Here is a 22,973-nt window from a genome sequence, read left to right as displayed (position 1 = left end):
CACTGTACTGTGAATCGCTGCACCGGAAAGAAAAAAAATATATTGTTAACTTGCTCACATGCAGAGATCATAGATGCAAATATCTGTCAAACATCAGAATTCCATGGCTAAAAATCTTGTTGGAAGTAGTGCTGAAGCGAGATTCTTTGTTTTTTATCTCATATTTTAGCATCTCACATAACAATGGGAAAAATAGCACTCCAATTTCCATGGATTTTGTTTTCTAACTAAACATATACAATACTAACCACTATAAGAGCAAGCAACTGCGCTGGTCTCAGTCAAAAAAGTTGTCTATACCAGTCACCCAAATATTATGCCTCCCAACATTGTCTGAGCCTGGATCGGCACATGGAGGGACCATGTCTGCATCACAGAGGGGGCGTATGCCAGTACTGAGAAGAGCGAGGCTGCTCCTTATCCCCTTCTGATTCCTGCACCACATTAGTGGAATGTGTGTGCAATACCAATTTACTGCTTCTCCCAACTACCGGGAGGACCATCCTGTGACGACTTTCAAAACAGGACTGTCCTGCTGAAATCGGAATGTTTGGCATATATTGTGTAAAAGCAAATAAAATGTAATTTTGAAATGTATTAAAATTAGGGTATGCAGTCCAAGCACTCTATACTGATCAGTATATTGCAAAGCAAGTCTGCATTCATAAAAGTATTTTACGAATGCAGAATTGATACCACGGTGGTATACAAGGACAATTTGAGCGCAAATCTCCACCTATGGTCTTTTTTAAACACGTTAACTCTAAACCGAGGCATACTGAATACACTAATCGCAGTCATCTCATGCATTACTCCATACAGGCTGGTTTATTTCATTGCCCACTACATAATTCTTCTCACGGACAATAGATCTGAACACAAAATTGACCTTGCATAGACTAAACCTCTGCAACCATTTAAAATTACATAATATTGTGCAGCTTTTTTTTAAAATGATGCTATGTTTACCTTTCATTGAGTCAATGCTAAGGAGCACGTACTAAGCAAGTCTCACCATAAGACTTGCTTGGTACACATGTAGACACAATGGCAGATAAAGTAATAAAGTACAGCATATTACTTTACAATTTGTGTAAAATATTCTCTACCCCAAATAGTACAATTGGGATGTAGTCGGCATCCTGGCACACACAATGCCAGCGGTCAGAATACCGGCGTCGGAATCCCGTCAGCAGCCAGAATTCCTACGGCTGCAATCAAATGGTGAGTATTGGGGTTAGGGGGAGGCTTAGAGTTAGGCTGCGGGGGAAAGTAGCGGTTAGGGTTAGTCTGCCGAAGGGGAAGGTTAGGGTTAGAATACTTACCTGAATGTGTATGAATTTCCACCATCGGGATTCTGACCGCCGGCATAATCAGCACCGGGATCGTGTACCCAACCTGTAAAATCACCTATTTTCAATATCCTAAACATTACTCAAAAGACCCATTTGTATTCAATTAGTATCTTCCAATTAATTCACTCAATTTACTATGCAGCTAGATATAACAGACATCTGAGTTCATTGCTGCCCTATAGATTTGTGTGGTTATGCATGAATATCAGTACCAGAAAAGCCCCATGTCTGTACAATGTGTCAGTAATCTTGTAAATCCGTCTTCTCTTTGCAAAATTGCTGTGTGGTGAAGTTTCAGACTGTCACTGCAAGATTATGGGGAGATATCAGTGATGAAGTTGTCACTCACCTAGTTAGTACACTCTACAAAATGAGAGATAGGATCTGATTGGTTGCTATGGAAACTAGTCCTCTTTAGAAGGTTTGATACATCTCCCACTAAGGGGAGAAGCCAATTAGCCACAGTGTTTACCCCGCAGCCAATTACTTGTGCTGGGAGATTCAATCAGCAGGGTTTTCCTCGAAGCTTCAGGAGCTGTGAGGTAAAAGTGAGAAAAGTCTCCCTCTGGGGGTTAATGCGCAGAGAAGCCCATTGATTCTGCAGTTTACATTGGTTAGCGCGTTAAACCCTTGTTTGATATGCGGAGAATATGCTATTGAATTCTCCCCTAGGTCTAAGATGAATGCATTTGGCTTCTACTCTTCAACTAATTCATAAGGAGAGGGTAACCTGAAGAGAGTCAAAGCCAGTCAGTCTACATTCTACTCAGTGGTCACATGGCGGCAGAGGGAGGAGGGGAGATTACTGTGTTGTATGCTGAAAAGAGGTGTTCCAAAGCTCTCTGCTCACTAAATCATGTCATGCGACTGTGGTTCCCATGGTAATTGTACAAGTTTTTTTTCCCCTCAAAGCAACTATTAATGTGAGGACAACCAGGGGCACCCTTAACAAACTGTCTGCATATACTAATTAAGTAATAGTGCAACTTTACATTCAATATTAGTTAGCAGTAAAACTAAAAAGCAAAACTGAAGTTAGTCCAAATCATCTATGCTATTACTGCATTGGCACACAGATTACTTGGTTGGTATAGATCAATGGTTTGTAGTGACTAGGAACAGTTCAGTAAGCATGACTAACTCAGAGAGGTACTTTACATTTTCTATTTGGGGGACTACTATATGGGAGGTGGATGGGATTTTTTATTCAGGACACTAATTCTGTTTTTCTCAAGAATACATTATATGTAACTATAGAGAGCACATTTAGCAAACACAGGTATTCTCACAACGCTGGCAAGATCATGCAGGAGAAAACCTGCCTCCCAGGCCCCCATTTTATACCTCATGTCAAACAGGTAGTATCATGCTGATGTCATTTCCGGTGACCCAACAGGAAGTGCATCAGTGCCTGTGTAAGGTGTACCACTGGGTATGTTAAAATAAATGTGTGACTTCATTTTCCCCATCTACTTTTTAATAGTGAACTTAATTTAACGCGTTATGTAATCTGTTGCAGGCTTTTCTAGCTGTTCTGATACGTTACTCTTCAATAGCTATTCTTAAAGTTATTATCAGTGAACCACATAGACCAGGGGTTCCCAACCACGGTCCTCAAGGCACACTAACAGTCCAGGTTTTAGGGATAACCATACTTGAGCACAGGTGACTTAATTAGTGCCTCAGTTATTTTGATTAAACCATCTGTGCACAATCATGGATATCACTAAAACCAGGACTGTTAGTGTGCCTTGAGGACCGAGGTTGGGAATCACTGACATAGACAGTCTTTGTTTTATCACCGTTACAGAAACATTTTGGAGGTAGGATTCATGTATTCAGTGCAAGTGTTACAGAACTAATGCCAAATAATTTTAAAATGATTCAAGATTTAGCACTGCATTGCTGATTAAAGAGAGATTATGTATTCTTTCAGAAATGATGAACTTCTTTGAAATTTTAAATGGTGGCACTTAGAACTAATTTTTAACCTACAAGTGTCATTGTTCCCATTGTGGTTTACTTGTTGGCAAACATTTTCATATACAGCGAAAGCAGCAATGACACCTAAAGGCACAGGACTAAACACAATGTAGAAGAGTGTGAGTTTGGAAACACCAAATAAATTAAAAATATGTCTCTTTCTACTTATATTGCAAGTCAGTAATTGTTTTTATAAAATAAAAAAGTTATATTTGATGATAGCTCCTTTGAATGTTTTGATTTGACACCAAATGGCATAAAATGATCTAATGTAGTGTTCCCATAAAATGTGACAAACATATTTGGTTGTTTCAAATTTTCATTTTTTTTTTTTTTTTAAAAGTGCAATGCTAAATACTCCACGTACAGTCCAAACCTTTATAGAACAGATAAAAAAAAGATAGTATTCTGATGTTATAAAAAGTCTTTTGTTGCAATATTAAGAAATACAATTCATTTTCTCCCCTTTGACATCAGAGGAAAGCCCGGCTCTTCCTTCTGCAGTCACATGTCATGGAGCCAGCTACAAAATCCTGTGCTGCCAAAGAGGCCTGCATTGCTCTGCCAGCTCAGGACTCCATATCTAGTGGAAGTAAAAGAGAAAAAAAAGGTACAGGCTGCGTACAAACATAGCAAGGAGTGAGTTGAGTAAGAGGAGGACGGTGTGCGTGTTTTTTTGAGATGGTCAATTCTCTACTGGTGTGGGATTTGGAACAGGTAGGCTCACTATAACTTGTACTACATAGTCCTTGGGAATCTTCAGTTCTTCCAGTCTCATTTTGTCTGTTAGTGGTCGGCCTGAAAAGAACCAGCGCTGGCTGGCAGGTTCAACTCCTTCTGCAGTATGGAGTCGCCGCTTCATATGATATACAGTGTCTGTGCTGCGCACCAACAGCCTAAGGTCTTTGCCTGTAGAGAGGCGAAGTCGTAGCTGGCATTCATGTCCAGAATTTGGAGGTGGCTCAGGGATGTCCAAAGTTTCTGTGTCACTCTTCTCCTCAATCATGTTAATTGGAGGGGCAAGGCAGTAAACAGGTAGCTGGTAACGGTTTCCCAGTTCGTCGTAGCACTCAGTAAGGGCACCTTGAAAAGAAGGGATAATTAGACACATCTAGGAAAAGCTGCCAATAAATCAAAGTTCATATTTAACAGTATACTATGTCAGAGGTTCTCAACTCCAATATCCTCAGCAGGTCATGTTTTCTGGGTTTCTTTAATCATGCACAGGTGAGCCAATACATTTTGCTGTGTCAGTATTTCTTCCCCATTTCCACAGATAGACATCTATAAAACATAAGTACCTAAGGAATGGAGTTAAGAACTACAGCATATATTATATATACATAACACGCACAAAGTCCGACACAAATTTAAAATAAAATTCAACCAACTCTGTGTCTTTGTTATATATCAACAACTTTACCATGTTTTAAAACAAATATTGCTCCATGCATTAGTTGTTACAATGAATTCAAGTAGCAATTTTGCAGTTTCAAAATGCATCTAATAAATACAGTTCCATCCGCAGTACGCACCACAGCATCACCATGCAATGCAGCTTTTCAAAGAAAACTCAATACATGCATTAGTTCAGCTACGAATCTCATATAGAACAGAATATACTTTTATTACTTTTAGCCTAGATAAAAGTACACGCGGTCGTCCAGAAACGTCGGCCAGCAGGTGGTGAAATGTCTCTCAGTCTGTTCTATGATGTGAGATTCATGGCTGTACAAATGCATGTATTGATTTTGCCTAGAAAAACTACATACAAAATTGTGACTTGGATATATTATAACAACTACTTCTGCATGGAGCAACATTTGTTTCAGAATACAGTAAAATTTTGGGTGCCGACACTACACTACATTATTTATACAGAGGCCTAAACATTTTTCCTTCATATCCTATTATATATTTCAGTAATATACACATTTCATGGGGGCAATAACTGTTGAATAGGTCTACATTGCTTTAGAGCATTTGGGGAAAACAAACAAACAAACAAACAGTGACACTTGCAAGCTAGAAGAATATACATCATTCAATTACAAAAAAATATATACAATCACACATTTTTACAAGCCACACTGTAATTCTACCTAATTTAAAGTTACTTAACGGGCCGGATCATATAAAGGGAATGTATTCCTTTTTTTTTTTTTCTCTTTTACTTTTCAACACTTTTATGGTCACACATGGCAACTCCCAAAAATGGGAATTACTCACTAGCAAAGCACAAATGTACAATAACTTACAGCGGCCAATCAGATGTTGGCTTTTGGAGTTCTAATGGTTCAATATATTAGTCACAGCCATTTGTCAATTGTCTTCACATTTCACTATACATTACATACCAATAACCAGATTTAGGGGCCTATATATTAAGTTGGGTTTTTTTTACATTAAATTATGCAGAAACGGCAGATTCTGCATCATTTTATGTATCGTTGCTATGTACTAATAGCACAATGCAGGAGATTTTCACAGAAATCTCTGGCAAAGTGCTAATTAGCACTTCAGCTCGCAGTCCCCAGTATTGTCAATGGGGATTACAATCTGACCCCTATGTCCAAAAAGAGAAGCTTTTGTGAGATCAGTCCCGGCAGTTAACACCATCTTCAGATGGTGTAAACTACTGTAAGCCTGTGGGGGCTTCAGGTGCAGGAGACAGATCTTCCGATCTCTCCCCGGCAGCCCCAGAAGCTGACACTGTGCGCATGTGCAGTGGCGACTTCCCCCGGAGAAGTCTTTCACTTCTGTGAAAGACCTTCTAAATGTCGGAAATATAACTCGCAGGGACAGTGGTTGCCGCAATCGCTGTCCCTGAGAGTTCCCCTTGGTACACAGTGGGAATATTTTAATTAAAAATTTAAATATTCCCAGCGAGAAGGATACATAATCGCAGCAGTGCCGCGATTATTAGTACATAGACCCCTAAGTCATAGGCAGGTCTCTGTACATCTACATTTTCTAAGTCTATGGGCAAGCTCAAAGTATGTCTTTGCATATTCAGTGCCAACAACTCCAATCATGACAATAATACTATCATAAAACCAGTCATAAAAAGTTTGTAAGTGCAACCTAATATTAAGGGATCACACGCAGCTCTGTGAGCGGCTGCATCCAACACATTTTAGCGAACACTGCAAGCGCCGTAGTGCACATACACATCTTTGTGATCATCCTCTTCTGAGTCTTGTATAAGCAGAGGAGGCGCCTCGTTCAGAGAGATTGCTTGCACATTGCATAGGGTAGGTGTAATTCATGATACTAGTGGTGATGACAATCTGCGTACTGAAAACAGTGGGGCAGCGTGATGCATGAGACGAGAGTGTAGTCACATTAGTTTCCCATTAGCAAAATATCCACATTCCTAATACGAAGCTGTGTGCGACTCAGAATTAGGCTTTTAGGGGGGAATTCAATTGTGTTTATTGCGGCTGTAACAAAAGGGCACACGAGAAATTATATTGTTGCTGGGATCGGGCGTGAGTGCCATGGGCGTACACATCTCTGCTCGCAGCCTTCTGACTATGGTTAGCAGAAATGTGCGAAGAGTCTGTGGATTGGGACCCTAACCAGTACTTTAGATGGGTTTATCCGCTTTGCCAGACTAAACCCGGTGGATTTTGGGTGTGATAAACATGATAATTAATGGGTGCCCAAAACAACTGAACTGTTCCGTTGGGCACCCATTAATTATTGCCGCCCAAAACACAACTGAATTTCCTTTTAAGTGTTTTGGATTTGTGTAGTAGAATTACATAGTAAGTGAAGGTTTGACATAAGAGATAAAACATAATTGATAAGGGATAACGGACCAACATTACGGGAAGTGCACTGCATATTTCCAATTATAGTTTTATATATACAGTATACCAGTGATGGCGGAACTCAGGGATTTAAATGAAGAGACAACACAACTGTCAGATTGACCAAACTGACAGTTGTGTCGTCTCTTCATTTAAATCCCTGAGTTCCGCCGTCATGGGTATATTGTGTCAGGTGTTTGCAGCATCGTTACTGAGGGCAACGGGGTAAAATACTTTATTGCAGTGAGTGGTGGATTTTTTTTACAGTTGTATTTTTTTTAAATATATATATATATATATACACACACACACACACACACACACACACACACATAAAAAAAATAATCCAAAGAGCAAGCATTCTTTTCAAAATTTTTGCCTATACAAAGCCTATGTAGGTTTCCTTCCAGCACCCATTTTGGCCTGCAGATGGCGCACAAGGCCTTAGCAGATGTCCAATTCTGGTCGGCCCAAGTACTTAAAACGTAAGCACTTTCAATAGCTGTTTCATTGTTACTTCGCACATGTTTCTCAGCTGGTCCTCATTAAAAATGTAAAAGTATTTCTCATTTTATTGGTGTCAGCTGGCTCTGCTTCATGCATGACACAATATATGTAAGCAATGGGTTTGCGATTATTCTCCAAACTCTGTGCATGTCGTATGACCTCATCGTACACAGAAGCAATTAGCCATAATGATTCTGGTAATCACAGCTCTCAGACAATACAATACAACATATGTTGAAAAACACCTACCATGCACAGAAAAAAATCTATTATCAGAAAGTTTGAATACCAAGAGAGCACAATTACATTTCCAGAAAATACTCTATAACCCATTTCATGTATTCAATGGTACAGACGGCAATACAATGCCTGATCTAGGTCATATGCTCTTGTATTAGACTCATTTAAAGGGGAAGTAGCACAATGGCTTAGTGCTTCTCAGACCTCTTCATGTGTTCCCCCAAAGAGTGCACGCTCCTCAGATCTCTTACTAGGCTCATAGGTGAAATAGTAATATGCAGCATCAGGAGATCTGAAATGCAGGCACGGTTACTTATCAAAGGAGGCGTTCGAGAAACACTGATGCAGGGTAACTGAGCAGCAGCATTTTTAAAGGCTAATAGGACTGATAGGTGCTTCTTAAACAATGGTAGTCAAACAGTAAAAACGCCATATATTTCATTAATCATATTAGTAAGATGGGTGATTTAATCATGATAGTAAGATGGGTGATTTAATCATGATAGTAAGATGGGTGATTTAATCATGATAGTAAGATGGGTGATTTGCAAACTATTACAGTTCATTTTCCTGCCAACTTCCCTATTCACTAAACTAGAACTCAGCAGGCGGTCAGGGCTACTGTTACTATTGATGCAATATTGCTCCACAGCTCTCTGCATAAAGTTTAACCCTTAGTACAGGAAATAAACAGATATTAAATATTGTTTTTAACCATTAGGGCTCATACACAGAGATGGTGAAGAAAAAAAACAAAGACAAAACCTAATAAATTTCATTTAAAAGAGCACTCTTATACAGGTTGAGTCTCCCATGTCCAAAATGCTTGGGACCAGAGGAATTTTGGATAACGGAATATTTCGTATTTTTGAATATTTGCATATTGTAATAAAATATCTTGGGAACAGGACCCAAATATACACACAGAATGCATGTATGTGTTATATACACCGTATACACACAGCCTCCAGGTCATTTTATACAATATTTTCAATAATTTTGTGGCTCAAGCAAAGTCTGTGTACAGAAAGGAAATTCATGTATGTTTCATATACACCTTATATACACAGCCTGAAGGTAATTTTATACAATATTTTTAATAATTTGTGCCTTAGACAAATTTGTGTACATTGAACCATCAAAAATCAAAGGTTTCATTATCTCAGTCATGCCAAAATAGTTCCGTATATCGGAATATTTGGATATGGGAGACTCAACCTGTACCAGCATAGTGTACTATATACTTAAAGAACGCTCTTATGGAATCCCATTATACTTTACAGGGCATTCTAGGCAATGTCAAAATTGACACAAAACAAAACACTGTCAGAAAGCTGGTGTATGTATACTAGGGGTGAGCGGGTTCGGATTTCTGAAATCCGAACCCCCCCGATCCGAGGCAGATCCGAGTCAGGCTCGACTTTTCCCGCCTGACTCGGATCTGAAATCGAGGCAAAACGTCATCATCCTGCCTTCCGGGTCTCGCGGGTTTTGGATTCTATATAAGGTACCCGTGTCAGCGCCATTTTCTCACTCGGCTGTGGCCAGTGAAGAGGGATGGTGGGAGTTAGGGCTGGCTGGGCTGTGTAGTGCAGTGTAGTGTTGTGCTGCTGTTGTCCATAGGGGCTGTGTCCCCTCCTCCAAAGTCCATAGGGGCTGGCTGTGTTGTGCTGCTGTTGTCCATAGGGGCTGTGTCCACTCCTCCAAAGTCCATAGGGGCTGGCTGGACTGTGTTGTGCAGTCAGTTGTCCATAGGGGCTGTGTCCACTCCAAAGTCCTGTGCAGTGTCCCAGTCCTAAAGGGGTGCTGTAGTGTTGTCCAGGAGGTGCTCTGTCCATCAGGGGTGCTCTCCCCAAGTGCAAAAAAAATAAATATTTTTTCTGTGTTTGTGAATTGTGTGCGCAGTAGCCGCATGTGCATCAATAAAGTAGCGCCAAGCGTGCGCCTGTGTTATACGTAAAGGGCCGGCTGGCTTGACCGTTGAAGGGTGCTGTAACCCCCAAAGTGCACTCCAAACCAAATAAAAAAATATTTTCTGTTTGTGAATTGCGTGCACTGTGGCTGCACGTACATCAACAAAGGAGCAGCGCCAAGCGTGCGCCTGTGTCCCATAAGTAAAGAACCGGCTGGCTCATTTCTTAAAGGGTGGTGTAACCCCCAAAGTGCACTCCAAACCAAATAAAAAAATATTTTCTGTTTGTGAATTGCGTGCACTGTAGCTGCACGTGCATCAACAAAGGAGCAGCGCCAAGCGTGCGCCTGTGTCCCATAAGTAAAGAACCGGCTGGCTCATTTCTTAAAGGGTGGTGTAACCCCCAAAGTGCACTCCAAACCAAATAAAAAAATATTTTCTGTTTGTGAATTGCGTGCACTGTGGCTGCACGTACATCAACAAAGGAGCAGCGCCAAGCGTGCGCCTGTGTCCCATAAGTAAAGGGCCGGCTGGCTTGTCCGTTAAAGGGTGCTGTAACGCCCAAAGTACACTCCAAACAAAAATATATATATTTTCTGTGTTTGTGAATTGTGTGGGCTGTAGCTGCACGTGCATCAACAAAGGAGCAGCGCCAAGCGTGCGCCTGTGTCCCATAAGTAAAGAACCGGCTGGCTCATTTCTTAAAGGGTGGTGTAACCCACAAAGTGCACTAGTCTCCAACAAAAATAAAAAATAATTTTCTGTGTTTGTGTGCGCCTTAGCCGCACGTATATATTAAGATAACATAAATGGAGGACCAAACTTTCTCCGATAAAAATAAAATAGGGAAAGATCAAGAACCACTTCCTCCTAGTGCTTAAGCTGCTGCCACTAGTCATGACATAGACGATAACATGCCATCAATGTCGTCTGCCAAGGCCGATGCCCAATGTCATAGTAGAGGACACATACAATCCCAAATGACAAAGTTCAGGAAAATGACCTTAAAAAAAACATTTAAATCATCTGAGGAGAAACCTAAACTTGCCAATATGCCATTTACGACACGGAGTGTCAAGGAACGGCTAAGGTCTTTCCCTATGTTCATGACTAGTGGTTCAGCTTCACATGACGATGGAAGCCCTCCTCCCGCTAAAAAAATCAAACTAGTTAAGCTGTCAAAAGCACAACCAAGAACTGTGCGTTCTAAGAAGATATCACAAATCCCCAAGGAGAGTCCAAGTGTAGTGGCGGTTGCGATGCCTGACCTTCCCAGCACTGGACGGGAAGAGGTGGCTCTTTCCACCATTTGCACGCCCCCTGCAAGTGCTGAAAGGAGCACCCACAGTCCACTTGCTGATATGCAAATTGAAGATGTCACTGTTGAAGTACAATAGGATGAGGATACTGGTGTAGCTGGCGCTGAGGATGAAGTTGGCGAGGAGGATTCTGATGGTGATGTGGTTTGTTTAAATCAGGCTCCCGGGGAGACAGTTGTTGTCCGTGGGATGAAAAAGCCCATCACGGTCATGCCTGGGCAGAAGACCAAACATTCCACCTCTTTGGTCTGGCAATATTTCTATCCAAATCCGGACAACAACTGTCTTGCCATATGTACCATATGTAAAGGTAAAATAAGGAAGGGTAGGGACGTTAACCACCTAGGAACATCCTCCCTTATACGGCACCTGCAGCGCGTTCATAAAAAGTTACTGTCAAGTTCAGAAACTTTGGCTAAGACCGTAAGCAGTCCAGGGACACCTAAATCCCGTTGTATCCAAGCACCTGCAAACCACACCGTCAACTCCCTCCTCGTCAATTTCCTCCTTAGTCAGGATCGTAAGTAGTCCTGCAGGCCATGTCACTGGCATGACTGACTCTCCTATCCGGGATTCCTCCGGCGGATCCTGCATTGCTACGCCTACTGCTGCCGCTGCTACTGTGATTTGTTCATCATCCCAGAGAGGAAGTAGGAACACCACTACTTTTACTAAACAATTGACCCTCCAACAGTCCTTAGCGAGGAGGATGAAGTACGACAGCAGTCATCCTGAAGCAAAACGTATAACTGAGGCCTTGACTGCTATGTTGGTGTTAGACGTGCATCCGGTATCCGCCATTAGTGCAGTGGGATTTAGACAATTGCTGGAGGTAGTGTGTCCCCGGTTCCAAATCCCATCTAGATTCCACTTCACTAGGCAGGCGATACAGACACTGTACAGAAACGTCAGAAAAAGTGTCCTCAGTGTCCTGAAAAATGCGGTTGTATCCAATGTCCATGACATGTGGACAAGTGGAACAGGGCAAACTAAGGACTATATGACTGTGACAGCCCACTGGGTAGATGTATCACCTTACGCAGCAACAACAGCAGCGTCACCAGTAGCAGCATCTCAGAAACGCTAGCTCGTTCCAAGGCAGGCTACGCTGTGTATCACCGGTTTCAGTAAGAGGCACACTGCCGACAACCTCTTTGAGAAACTGAGGGAAATCATCGCCCAGTGGCTTACCCCACTTAGACTCTCCTGGGGATTTGTGATATCTGGCAACGCCACCAATATTGTGCGGGCATTACATTTGGGCAAATTCCAGCACGTCCCATGTTTTACTCACACAATAAACTTGGTGCAGAATTCTCTGAAAAGCGACAGGGGCGTGTAGGAGACTCTTTGGGTGGCCCGAAAAATTTCTGGCCACTTTTGCCATTCAGCGACTGCGTGCCGAAGACTGGAGCGCCAGCAAACACTCTTGAACCTGCCCCGCCATCACCTGAAGCAAGAGGTTGTGACGCGGTGGAACTCAACCCTCTATATGCTTCAGAGGATGGAGGAGCAGCAAAAGGCCATTCAAGCCTATACATCCACTTATGACATAGGCAAAGGAGGGGGTATGCACCTGACTCAAGCGCAGTGGAGAATGATTTCCGTGTTGTGCATGGTTCTCCAGCCCTTCGAACTTGCCACACGTGAAGTCAGTTCAGGCACTGCCAGTTTGAGTCAGGTCATTCCCCTCATCAGGCTTTTGCAGCAGCTGGAGAAAGTGAAGGAGGAGCTAAGACGGAGCGATTCCGCTCGGCATGTGGGACTTGTGGATAAAGCCCTTCATTCGCTTTGCCAGGATTCCAGGGTGGTCAATCTGTTGAAATCAGACCACTACATTTTGGCCACCGTGCTCGATCCTAGGTTTAAAGCCCATGTGGTGTCTCTGTCTCCGGCCAACACAAGCCTGCAGAGGTGCAAAGACCTGCTGGTGAAAACACTGTCAGCTGAAGCGGAACGTGACACATCAACAGCTCCTCCTTCATTTTCTTCCGCAACTGGGGCTGCCAGGAAAAAACTTAGGTATCCTAAGCAACCCGCAGGCGGTGATGCAGGGCAGGCAGGACCAAGTTTGGACATCTGGTTTGGACTGAAGGACCTGGCAACAAGTTCTGACATGTCTACTGTCACTGCATATGATACTGTCACCATTGACAGAATGGTGGAGGATTACATCGGTGACAGCATCCAAGTAGGCATGTCAGACAGTCCGTACCTGTACTGGCAGGAAAAAGAGGCAATTTGGAGGCCCGTGCAAACTGGCTCTATTTTACCTGAGTTGCCCCCTCCTCCAGTGTGTACTGGCGTAAGAGGTTGCTTCCACAAAATGTGAAGAAGATGATGTTCATAAAAATGAATTATCAACTCTTCCAGGGAGACCAGCCTCCAGAACGTACAGAGGGACCTGTGGTGGTGGATTCCAGCGGGGACGAATTAATACTCTGTGAGGATGAGGATGTACACAACACTGAAGAGGGTGAGGAATCGGTGGATGAGGACAACATCTTCCCTCCGTAGAGCCAGTTTGTGCAGGGACAGATTAATTGCCAGCTTGTTTTGTGAGGGCCCAAACGAACCAATCTTTTCAGCCACAGTCGTGTGGCAGACCCTGGCGCTGAAATTATTGGTTTGTTAAAGTGTGCATGTCATGTTTATACAACATAAGAGTGGGTGGGAGGGCCCAAGGACAATTCCATCTTGCACATCTTTTTTTTCTTTGCATTATGTATTGTTTGGGGCCTAGTTTTTCAAACTGCCATCCTGTCTGCCACTGCAGTGTCACTCCTAGATGGGCCACATGTTTGTGCCGCCCACTCGTGTCGCTTAGCATAGTCATCCAGCTACCTCGGTGCAACCTTTTGGACATAAAAACACTATTGTGAGGTGTTCAGAATAGACTGGAAATGAGTGGAAATTAAAGTTATTGAGGTTAATAATGGCATAGGAGCAGAAAAACCCACAAATTCTGTGATTTTAGCTGTTTTTATGCTTTTTAAAAAAAAAAATATACAGATCCCAAACCCAGAACCCAAAACACGGAAGGGTGGTTTTGGCAAAACCAATCCAGATCCAAAACACGAAGAAAGATCCAGTGGCCGGTGCACACCCCTAATGTATACACAGGCCCATTTGCATACATTATATTATATTAATAATAAGCATTACCTCACATTATTATTATTAGCCTTTATAAAATATATATATTAAGCTGTTTTTAAGATTTTAACTAGCATCGTTTTTCACCATCTGTTTCGGTCAGTTTCTCTATTGCGCCAAGTGCTAACTTTATAAAGAGAGCTCCCATGTTCGTTAACATTAAGGAGGATGTGTGAGTCCTAAAGAATAGTAAAGAAATAAAAGTTTGCAAATCAACTGGAGGTTGGGAATTTAAATAAATACATCATAATCAGCCTATTTTAAATTGCCAGATCCAGAGCTAGGAAACCATACATATCTGGGTCTAGCAGGGTGGGACATATTCAATTAGCCGCATTAAAATCTTTGTTTACAGCAGCTTAACTTAACTCGATTACCGCGTGTATGCTAACAAAGGAAATAAAGGTGTCCTCATACATCTAGTCTCAATACACCACACAGCACGGCTTGCCTGGCGTGAGTGAGCTGCCAGATACCGTGAGACTATTAGCGGTGGGCGTCTTTTTTTCACCAAAAATGCATCTAATTTACAAAGCGATGCAACCAGGACGCACCAGCAGACTGTGCTGGTTAATTTGATATGCAACGCTTGTAAATCTGTGTGCACCAGAGTCTACATATCAACCACAACGGAACGTGGAATGAAAAAAGCTGCGGCCGCTACATTGTAGCACTACGTATACAGATTCAGGGAGTCAATCGTACACAGATATACAAGTGTTGCGTATCAAATTAATCAGAAGAGTGTGGTGCATCCTAGTTGCATCACAAATTAGATGCATTATCGGCAAAAAAAAAAGCAAAAAGACGACCGGGGCTAGCAGAGTCTCATGGGACCTGGCACACCGAGGGATTTTTAGCGCAGCTACAGCAAAAATGTATAAGGACACATCTGTCTGCTCAGCTATGTATGTATGTATATATACATACATATAGCACCCTCTGAGATCATTGTTATATATACATACATATATATATATATATATATATATATATATGTATATAAAAAACAATGATCTCAGATGGTGCTGATGACAGCATTGGTTCTATATTGTTTTGTGGGGTTCTGCTAATAGAGGATCCTCTTAGAGGTTGTCGAAGCTGGATCAGCATAAAAATTAGCGTGCGCGACGCCATCTTGCGAATAGCAGCTAGACTCCATCTTAAAAATAAGAATCTGCAAGACGCCATTTTGCGACCAGTGCCATTTTAAGTTACAACTCACGAGCTAAGTACAGATGGCAATGTTTTTGATAATCTACCAAAACCAACTAGAAAAACAGCCTCCTGAGAAAAGTAAATACAATAGACAATACACCAGAATACTGTGAGTATTTTACATACACATTGGGAATCCCTGTATATAGACAAGTATATTTGTGGCAATTGTAATATAACCCAGACATTGATCTACACAATTGAATTTGTCTGAATCCTAAACAGGTTATAGTCTTACTCCCAGACAAAATGGCCACAGCTTCACAGCTGGGGGTAACACATTTGCATTGCAGTTTGAAACTGTAAGTAAGGAATGAGATATGTGTGTGTGTATATATATATATATATATATATTTTGAGCTGCTAACATGACGCTCAGTAGCGAATGCACAATATCCTGAATGCGAACGCTGTTTATTAGCTGCATGCGTGCACATCTGACCCAAATCAGATAAACCTAACTAGCATCTTTTCCCATATCCCTAATACTTACATAATGCACACTTACACAAAAGGTTCCATAGCTATAAAGTAAAAGATCCAAGCTTTATTAATTTATTACACATGCTGTGAAATAAAGACTATTTTGGTATCTAAGGTTTAATACATGATAAGTAAGCCGTGTTTGAAATTATACTGATCCGCACTTTATCCACAGCTTTCCGGTATCAACGGTGTGAAGATCGGAACATGCGTTCACAACTTATGGACCGTAAAGACATAAAGAACCAAAATGTATTTTTGTGAAACCAACAGCCTAGATTTGCATGCAGGGGGAATAGAGGAGACAACAAGCTGTTAGAGGCTGTTCTGTGTCCATTTGAACCAACCTGTTAAATGCCCTGTAACAAATGCACCCGCACTGGGAACCAATGGGATCAGCAACAAACTCCTCTATTGTGTTGTCTATTTCTGGGGGAGTATAAATATGTGTGCTCTGACCCTGGGTTTCTAGTCTTCTTGCTGACTGACGGAGCTTATCTTGCTGATGCCGGGATCTGGTCCAGAGCGCTTGCGTATGTATAACTGTACTTGGGTCTGTATAATTTCTTTGCGCTAAATTGTACTTAGATCATAGCGTGTAACTGACTGTACTTTTACTTGAATAATACTTTGTGCTTTGGAACCACAGGTTCAAGGTCTGGAGTCTTTATTTACTGTATGACTGCATACGCAAAATAGAGTCATCCTTAGAGGTTTATAGGAAGGATATTAGAAGGTATAGGCAGGAGTGTATAGAGGTTCAAATCCAGAATCCTTAGTTGGGGGCTCATAGTGAAGTCACTTACCTGTTCACACGATAAAATACGGTTATCGACATCTCACCAAAGGGTGGATAGTGGCCACACACAGTTTTCCCTGCAACCACTCTATGCTGAGAGAGCGCTATCTGTTATCGTGTGAGTCAAGGTATGCTGACTAGAATCCAGGGACAAGAAAGGAAAAAGTTTTCCTTTGTTGATAGTATTTTGCGTTTAAAAGGGGTGTCGCAGCATCCTATTATAAATTGAATGTTACAAAAACTGAAGCTTTACCTATTAATATCTCACCTTCTTATTTACGATCATTAAAGAGTCGTTATCCTTTTACTTGGAAGCAGTCTTCCCTATCCTATTTGGGAATTAATATACCTTCCTCTATTGATGGTGTCTTTACTGAAAATTATGCTCCCCTTTTGCTGCAATTGTCCTCTCTAGCCACTGCCTGGATGAGCCACGAGATCTCCTGGTTGGGCCGTATAGCGGCGTTCAAAATGATGCTCTTACCAAAACTGATGTACCTATTCCGTGCTATTCCATATGTTGTCCCAGGGAGGCTACTGCAACAGATGCGCCGCTTGATGGTTTCATATGTCTGGAAAGGCAAAGCTCATAAAATGGCTTATAGTCGCATGGTTCGTCCTAAACCTCAATGAGGCCTTAATCTCCCTGACCTGACTAGATGTCATGAAGCGGCCCTTCTTTCTCAAATATGTGACTGGTCTCTCCCTCCTGCAGTCAAACCCTGGGTTGATCTGGAGCATGCACTCCTGCGGCACTTTCCCCTCCCTGACCTTTTATGGATACCTCATAGATTGCGACCACAACTCCCTTTATTCCCTAAAACAATATTGGACACTTTAAAAGTTTGGGATAACAGTCTCTTGGCCCATTTCGAATTTGCCTTACCTACCAGAAATGTTTCCCTTCGGGCGCTGAGCAGGATCTTGCCTAATCTCAATTTGTCCTACTGGATGTCCTTGGGCATGGTGTCTTTCGCATACTTTCTCTCCCCGTCCTCTTTAATACCATACACAGATTTGTGCATTAAGTACCCATTGGGATCATCAGCCTGGTTTTACTATCTCCAACTCACACATTGGTATGCTCTGATGAACACCGGCCCTACCGTATTCCAGACTCCACCACATCTAATTCTAAGTAAACTTAATAACCCCTCCTCTAGGGGTGCAATATCTTTTTGGTATTCCGTACTCTCCCCAATAGCCTCGACGGTTAAGTCCCCTGCTCAGCTCCGGTGGGAGGCAGATCTTCAACATACCTTTACCATCTCACAATGGGAGACTATCTATCTCTCTACCTTCTCTATATCTAAATGCACTAACCATATTGAAATGTATGTAAAACTTTTAAATAGATTATATTTGACACCCTCTAGATTGCATAAAATTTGGCCTACAGTCTCAAAGTTCTGTTGGCGTCTCTGTCATTCTGAAGGATCTATTTTCATGTCTTCTGGGATTGCCCTGTAATACGCCCCTTTTGGGAGGAAGTGTTCAACCTTATTAAAGATGTCCTCGGTCTCACCTTAATCCCAGATCCTTCCCTCGCCCTTCTCCACTGGTACCCAATCTCTGTACCCAAATCTGACCGATATGTTCTTGGCCATATTCTGATTTCTGCTAAAGCTACTATCGCTCAGAGTTGGAAATCCCCTTCCCCTCCCCCATTTGCCAAAGTCATAACTAAAACACAATCCCATTTTGAAATGGAGACGGGGGAGGTTCCTCACTTTATGACTATTTCATCCCCTACTGTAAAATGGTATCCTTGGTATCTGTATGTCACAAATGGGGGAGCGCCACCCCTATCCCTACCCTCTCCGGTTCTTCAGGGTGCCTTTCCTTTTGATCTAAATGAGACTCCAGAGCGGGACTAGCACATCTAAGTACATGTTCAGGCAGCTATGGTTTCTTTATTGGTTCTTTTTTTTTTTTTTTTTTTTGATGTCTTCAAGTGTACTGTCACATCCTTTTATTTTATGTATGTTCCCCCCCTTTTTTTTCTTTCTGTACCCCATAAAAATTTTGTACTATATTCAATAAAAATTTATTGATGAAAAAAAGGGGTGTCGCAGTATTGCGCACGCGGCTAAGTCGCATTTTTGCGTGCAATAAAGGCGCACTTTTGCGTACGCAGCTAAGGTTAAGTCATACGGTTGTGTAATAGTCGCATTATTGTGTATACGTATTTCCGGTTGTGCTGCCACGTGTTTAAACACAGCCGTTGAGGTTTACATTTTTCAATTGTTGCCAATAACTGAGTTAACGTGTATTTTTCTGTGCAGGAAAAAAGTGTAACTGTGTGTTTGTTTAGGGTATAACACGGGACCTAAATGTTAAGGGTATCGTAGGACCCTTAAGTGCTAGGCGCCGGAAGGTGGCCTAGTGACTCGGTAGCAGCATACCGTTTACTTGTACACAGAGCAGGTGTATGGTTTGTTATTTTTGTTAGGGTTCGGCTCCCAGCATGATTATAGTGTTCAGTAATCAATGTGTGTGATCTGTTAGGCTTATTTGAACATTATAATTGAACCGCATAATCTTGGCTAGATTTTGATTGTGAGCTGGTGAGAGGGTGGACAAAATCAACTGGAACAAAAAGGGTACTTAGCTGCCCCCTAGCAGTTGAAACGTAGTCAAAAAGGGATTTTATTGTATGGGAGCATCTTCCTTCCATAGGTGAGTGAAGGCATCTAGGGGTCCTTCATAGGGTTTGGTGGATACACCCTTTTTCAAGGCGTCCACAGGTAAGTGAAAGTATCTTGACTGTCTTTCACCAGACATCTTTATTGAAGAACGTAGGAGTTGTCTCAAGATGTTAGACAATGATGTACTGCTAATGGAGGCGCCGCTTGGATCGGCCCGTTGTATTATGCATACTAAGTACGGTACTTATGCAATAAGGTATTGTGACGTATGGTTTAAAATAACGATGAAGAGTGTTAGACCGTTTCCCAGAATTGGTAGTTTTGATAAAGCTGTATTGGAAAATGACCGGGACCACATCAGTCTGATGCGGTCTCGAGGTAAGAAGGTAAAATATTATGAATGTTTAAAATTGTGGCAGGAGGGCAATGCCAATCAGGAGAGTGTTTGACCAATCTTAGTACTGTTATTGTTAAGAGAGCTATAATTCCGGATACTCGGGGACGGTGTGGAGGTTTATCGTTTGAAGATTCCTGTATTTGTGAGCTTTTTGGGTCCCTAGTTGATGAGAACTGTATTCAACGGTGCCAGCCTAAATATAACCCATACTGGGGTAGGTATCCTTTAGAGGATTATCATAGCATGGTAGGCAAAGTGTTAAATCAAACCGATTGCTGGGTGTGTTCACATGTGCCACAGGGACAGCATAACGTAGGGTTGGTGCCATTTCCGCTGAATATCACGGAAATTTTAGAATTACAAAAAGGGAAAACATTGGATGGAAAATTCCTCTCATCCAAACCACCTCATTTCAAACTCTATTAATTCCAAGTAGATAGATCACTTTAGTGTTTAAACATAACCAACTCCAATAAACCCGGGAGTTGGGAAGTGACGAGGAATAATCAGACGATGACCTTCTCACAGAGAGCTGATAATGAGTCCATAAACCATGATCTGTTACGCTCAATTAAATCTAGTGGGAAACATTTTAGGTACCGGTACACATTGAGTTCCACCAAAGAAATTATTGGTAAGGTACCAGATGGTTATTGTGCTAAAATAATACAACCAGAGACTTGCATGTACCAGATGGAAGACCCTGAGATAGGATTGTTTGCAAGGGAAATGTGTTTAATGATAATGATGCATACTATTCCTTATGTTCTCCTCGATAATGTGTATTTTATATGTGGAAGAAAGGCGTATAAGTGGCTCTCCCCAAGTTCCGAAGGTTTGTGTTACCTGGGAAGAGTAGTCCCAGAAGTTATGACCCACACACATGTTGAAATGCTCGGTATCCATAAAAACACACCATCACCATATCTTCACATGCAGTATGAACACAGAGGCAAACGAAATATGATACCTGGTGACTTGCATAAAGTCACTCAGTTAATTAGTGAGACAACTGGCTTCCAAGTTTTAGTCGCACTGGATCCCACCAGAATCGCTCGGGGTACATTAAATTTTAGATATATTCAGGAACTTGCTAAATTAATAGATAATATCACCCAGATGTATGATGACACATTCAGGTATACAGGGAGAGAATTGCAAGCAAACAAGAAAGAACTGGTGCAACACAGACTAGTGTTAAATTATTTAACTGCTGTTACTGGAGGGTATTGCGTAACTTTGGCCACCCAATTTGGAGTGAAGTGTTGAACCTATGTCACCAATGATACCAGCGACCCCAAAGAGGTGATAGACCGGAAGATGGATGAAATTCTGCAGCTAAAATGGGAGTTTCGTAAGAACCATAATGCTTCAGTGGCTGAAGTAGGGGAGAAAATAGAAGGATGGGTCTCATGGTTGAACCCAGTGAAATGGTTCTCAGGCCTAGGGGAATGGGTCCAGGAAATGATCGCCAGCATAGGCAAATTCTTGATCCTTATACGGATTGTCGTCATAGTAATTGGCCTATGTGTCCGGTATGTTCATATTGTGTTGAAGTGTGGAAAATGTAAAAATAGAGTAAGACGAAAGAAAGAAATTATGATGGTGGTCAGTAATGGCAATATGAATACTGAGGTAAATATAGAACTGCATTACAACCCTGAACTAGAAATACCATCATATAATGTATTATTTTTAGATGTGCATAAAAAGTATTATCAAAATGTTATTTTAAAAACACCTCAAATAATGTAAGTCCCTAATTCCCCATCAAAACTTCCTTTATAGGACTGGTGCATCCCCACATCTTTTACATGATCTCCCAAGGTCCACGGTGTGCGTATAATGGTAGTTTTATGTCCCCTCCTAGAGACACATTATTGATGGATTAAGAACCACCTTGTGCCATCCCCCTAATAACATTAAGTAATATATAAATGTATGCCTAAATTAATTTTAAATCAGAGTGTGATAGCATGTTGTTCGCTATCAAAGGGTGGACTGTCGAAGCTTGATTAGTGGCTGAGACGGAATCAGCGTAAAAATTAGCGTGCGCGACGCCATCTTGCGAATAGCAGCTAGACTCCATCTTAAAAATAAGAATCTGCAGGACACCATTTTGCGACCAGCGCCATTTTAAGTTACAACTCACGAGCTAAGTACAGATGGCAATGTTTTTGATAATCTACCAAAACAACTAGAAAAACAGCCTCCGGAGAAAAGTAAATAGAATAAACAATACACCAAAATACTGTGAGTATTTTACATACAAATTGGGAATCCCTGTATATAGACAAGTATAGTTGTGGCAATTGTAATATAACCCAGACATTGGTCTACACAATCAAATTTGTCTGAATCCTAAACAGGTTTTCGTCTTACTCCCAGACAGAATGGCCCCAGCTTCACAGCTGGGGGTAACACATTTGCATTGCAGTTTGAAACTGTAAGTAAGGAATGAGATGTGTGTGTGTATATTATATATATATATATACACACACACACAGTCAGGTGCATAAATATTGGGACATTGACAGAATTTTCATATTTTGGCCTCTATTCACCACCACAATGGCTTTGAAATTAAACAAACAAGATGTGCTTTAACTGCAGACTTTCAGATTTTAATTTGAGGGTAATTACATCCAAATCAGGTGAACGATGTAGGAATTACAACGGTTTCTATATGTGCCTTCCACTTTTTAAGGGGCCAAAAGTAATGAGACTATCAACTAAAAAGCTATTTCATGGACAGGTGTGGGCAATTCCCTCATTATTTCATTATCAATTAAGCAGGTAAAAGGTCTGGAGTTGATTCTAGGTGTGACATTTGCATTTGGAATCAGTTGCTGTCGACTCTCAATATGAGATCCAAAGAGCTGTCACTATCAGTGAAGCAAGCCATCATTAAGCTGAAACATCACAACAAACCCATCAGAGATAGCAAAAACATTCGGTGTGGCCAAATCAACTGTTTGGAACATTCTTAAAAAGAAAGAATGCACCGGAGAGCTCAGCAACACCAAAAGACCCGGAAGACCACGGAAAACAACTGTGGTGGATGACAAAAGAATTATTTCCCTGGTGAAGAAAAACCCCTTCACAACAGTTGGCCAAATCAAGAACACTCTCCAGGAGGTA

At 41.6% G+C, this 22,973-nt stretch overlaps 1 protein-coding gene across 1 annotated transcript in view; it reads right to left on the bottom strand.

The window, feature by feature from the left end:
- Positions 1-3,588: 3,588 nt before the first annotated feature.
- UBTD2 (ubiquitin domain containing 2) overlaps positions 3,589-22,973 on the bottom strand; it is a 131,988-nt gene continuing 112,603 nt past the window's right edge. Inside the window, exon 3 of the mRNA XM_088457635.1 lies at positions 3,589-4,421. Coding sequence (XP_088313761.1) covers positions 4,024-4,421 — 398 coding nt within the window. The 3' untranslated portion in view covers positions 3,589-4,023. The remainder of the gene's footprint in view (positions 4,422-22,973) is intronic.

The sequence above is a fragment of the Taudactylus pleione genome, unplaced genomic scaffold (genome assembly GCF_031769625.1).
Source record: "Taudactylus pleione unplaced genomic scaffold, aTauple2 ptg000774l, whole genome shotgun sequence".
Lineage (NCBI taxonomy): Eukaryota > Metazoa > Chordata > Amphibia > Anura > Myobatrachidae > Taudactylus > Taudactylus pleione.
Note: the sequence above shows the minus strand (reverse complement) of the source record. Positions and strands in the feature narration are given on the sequence as shown.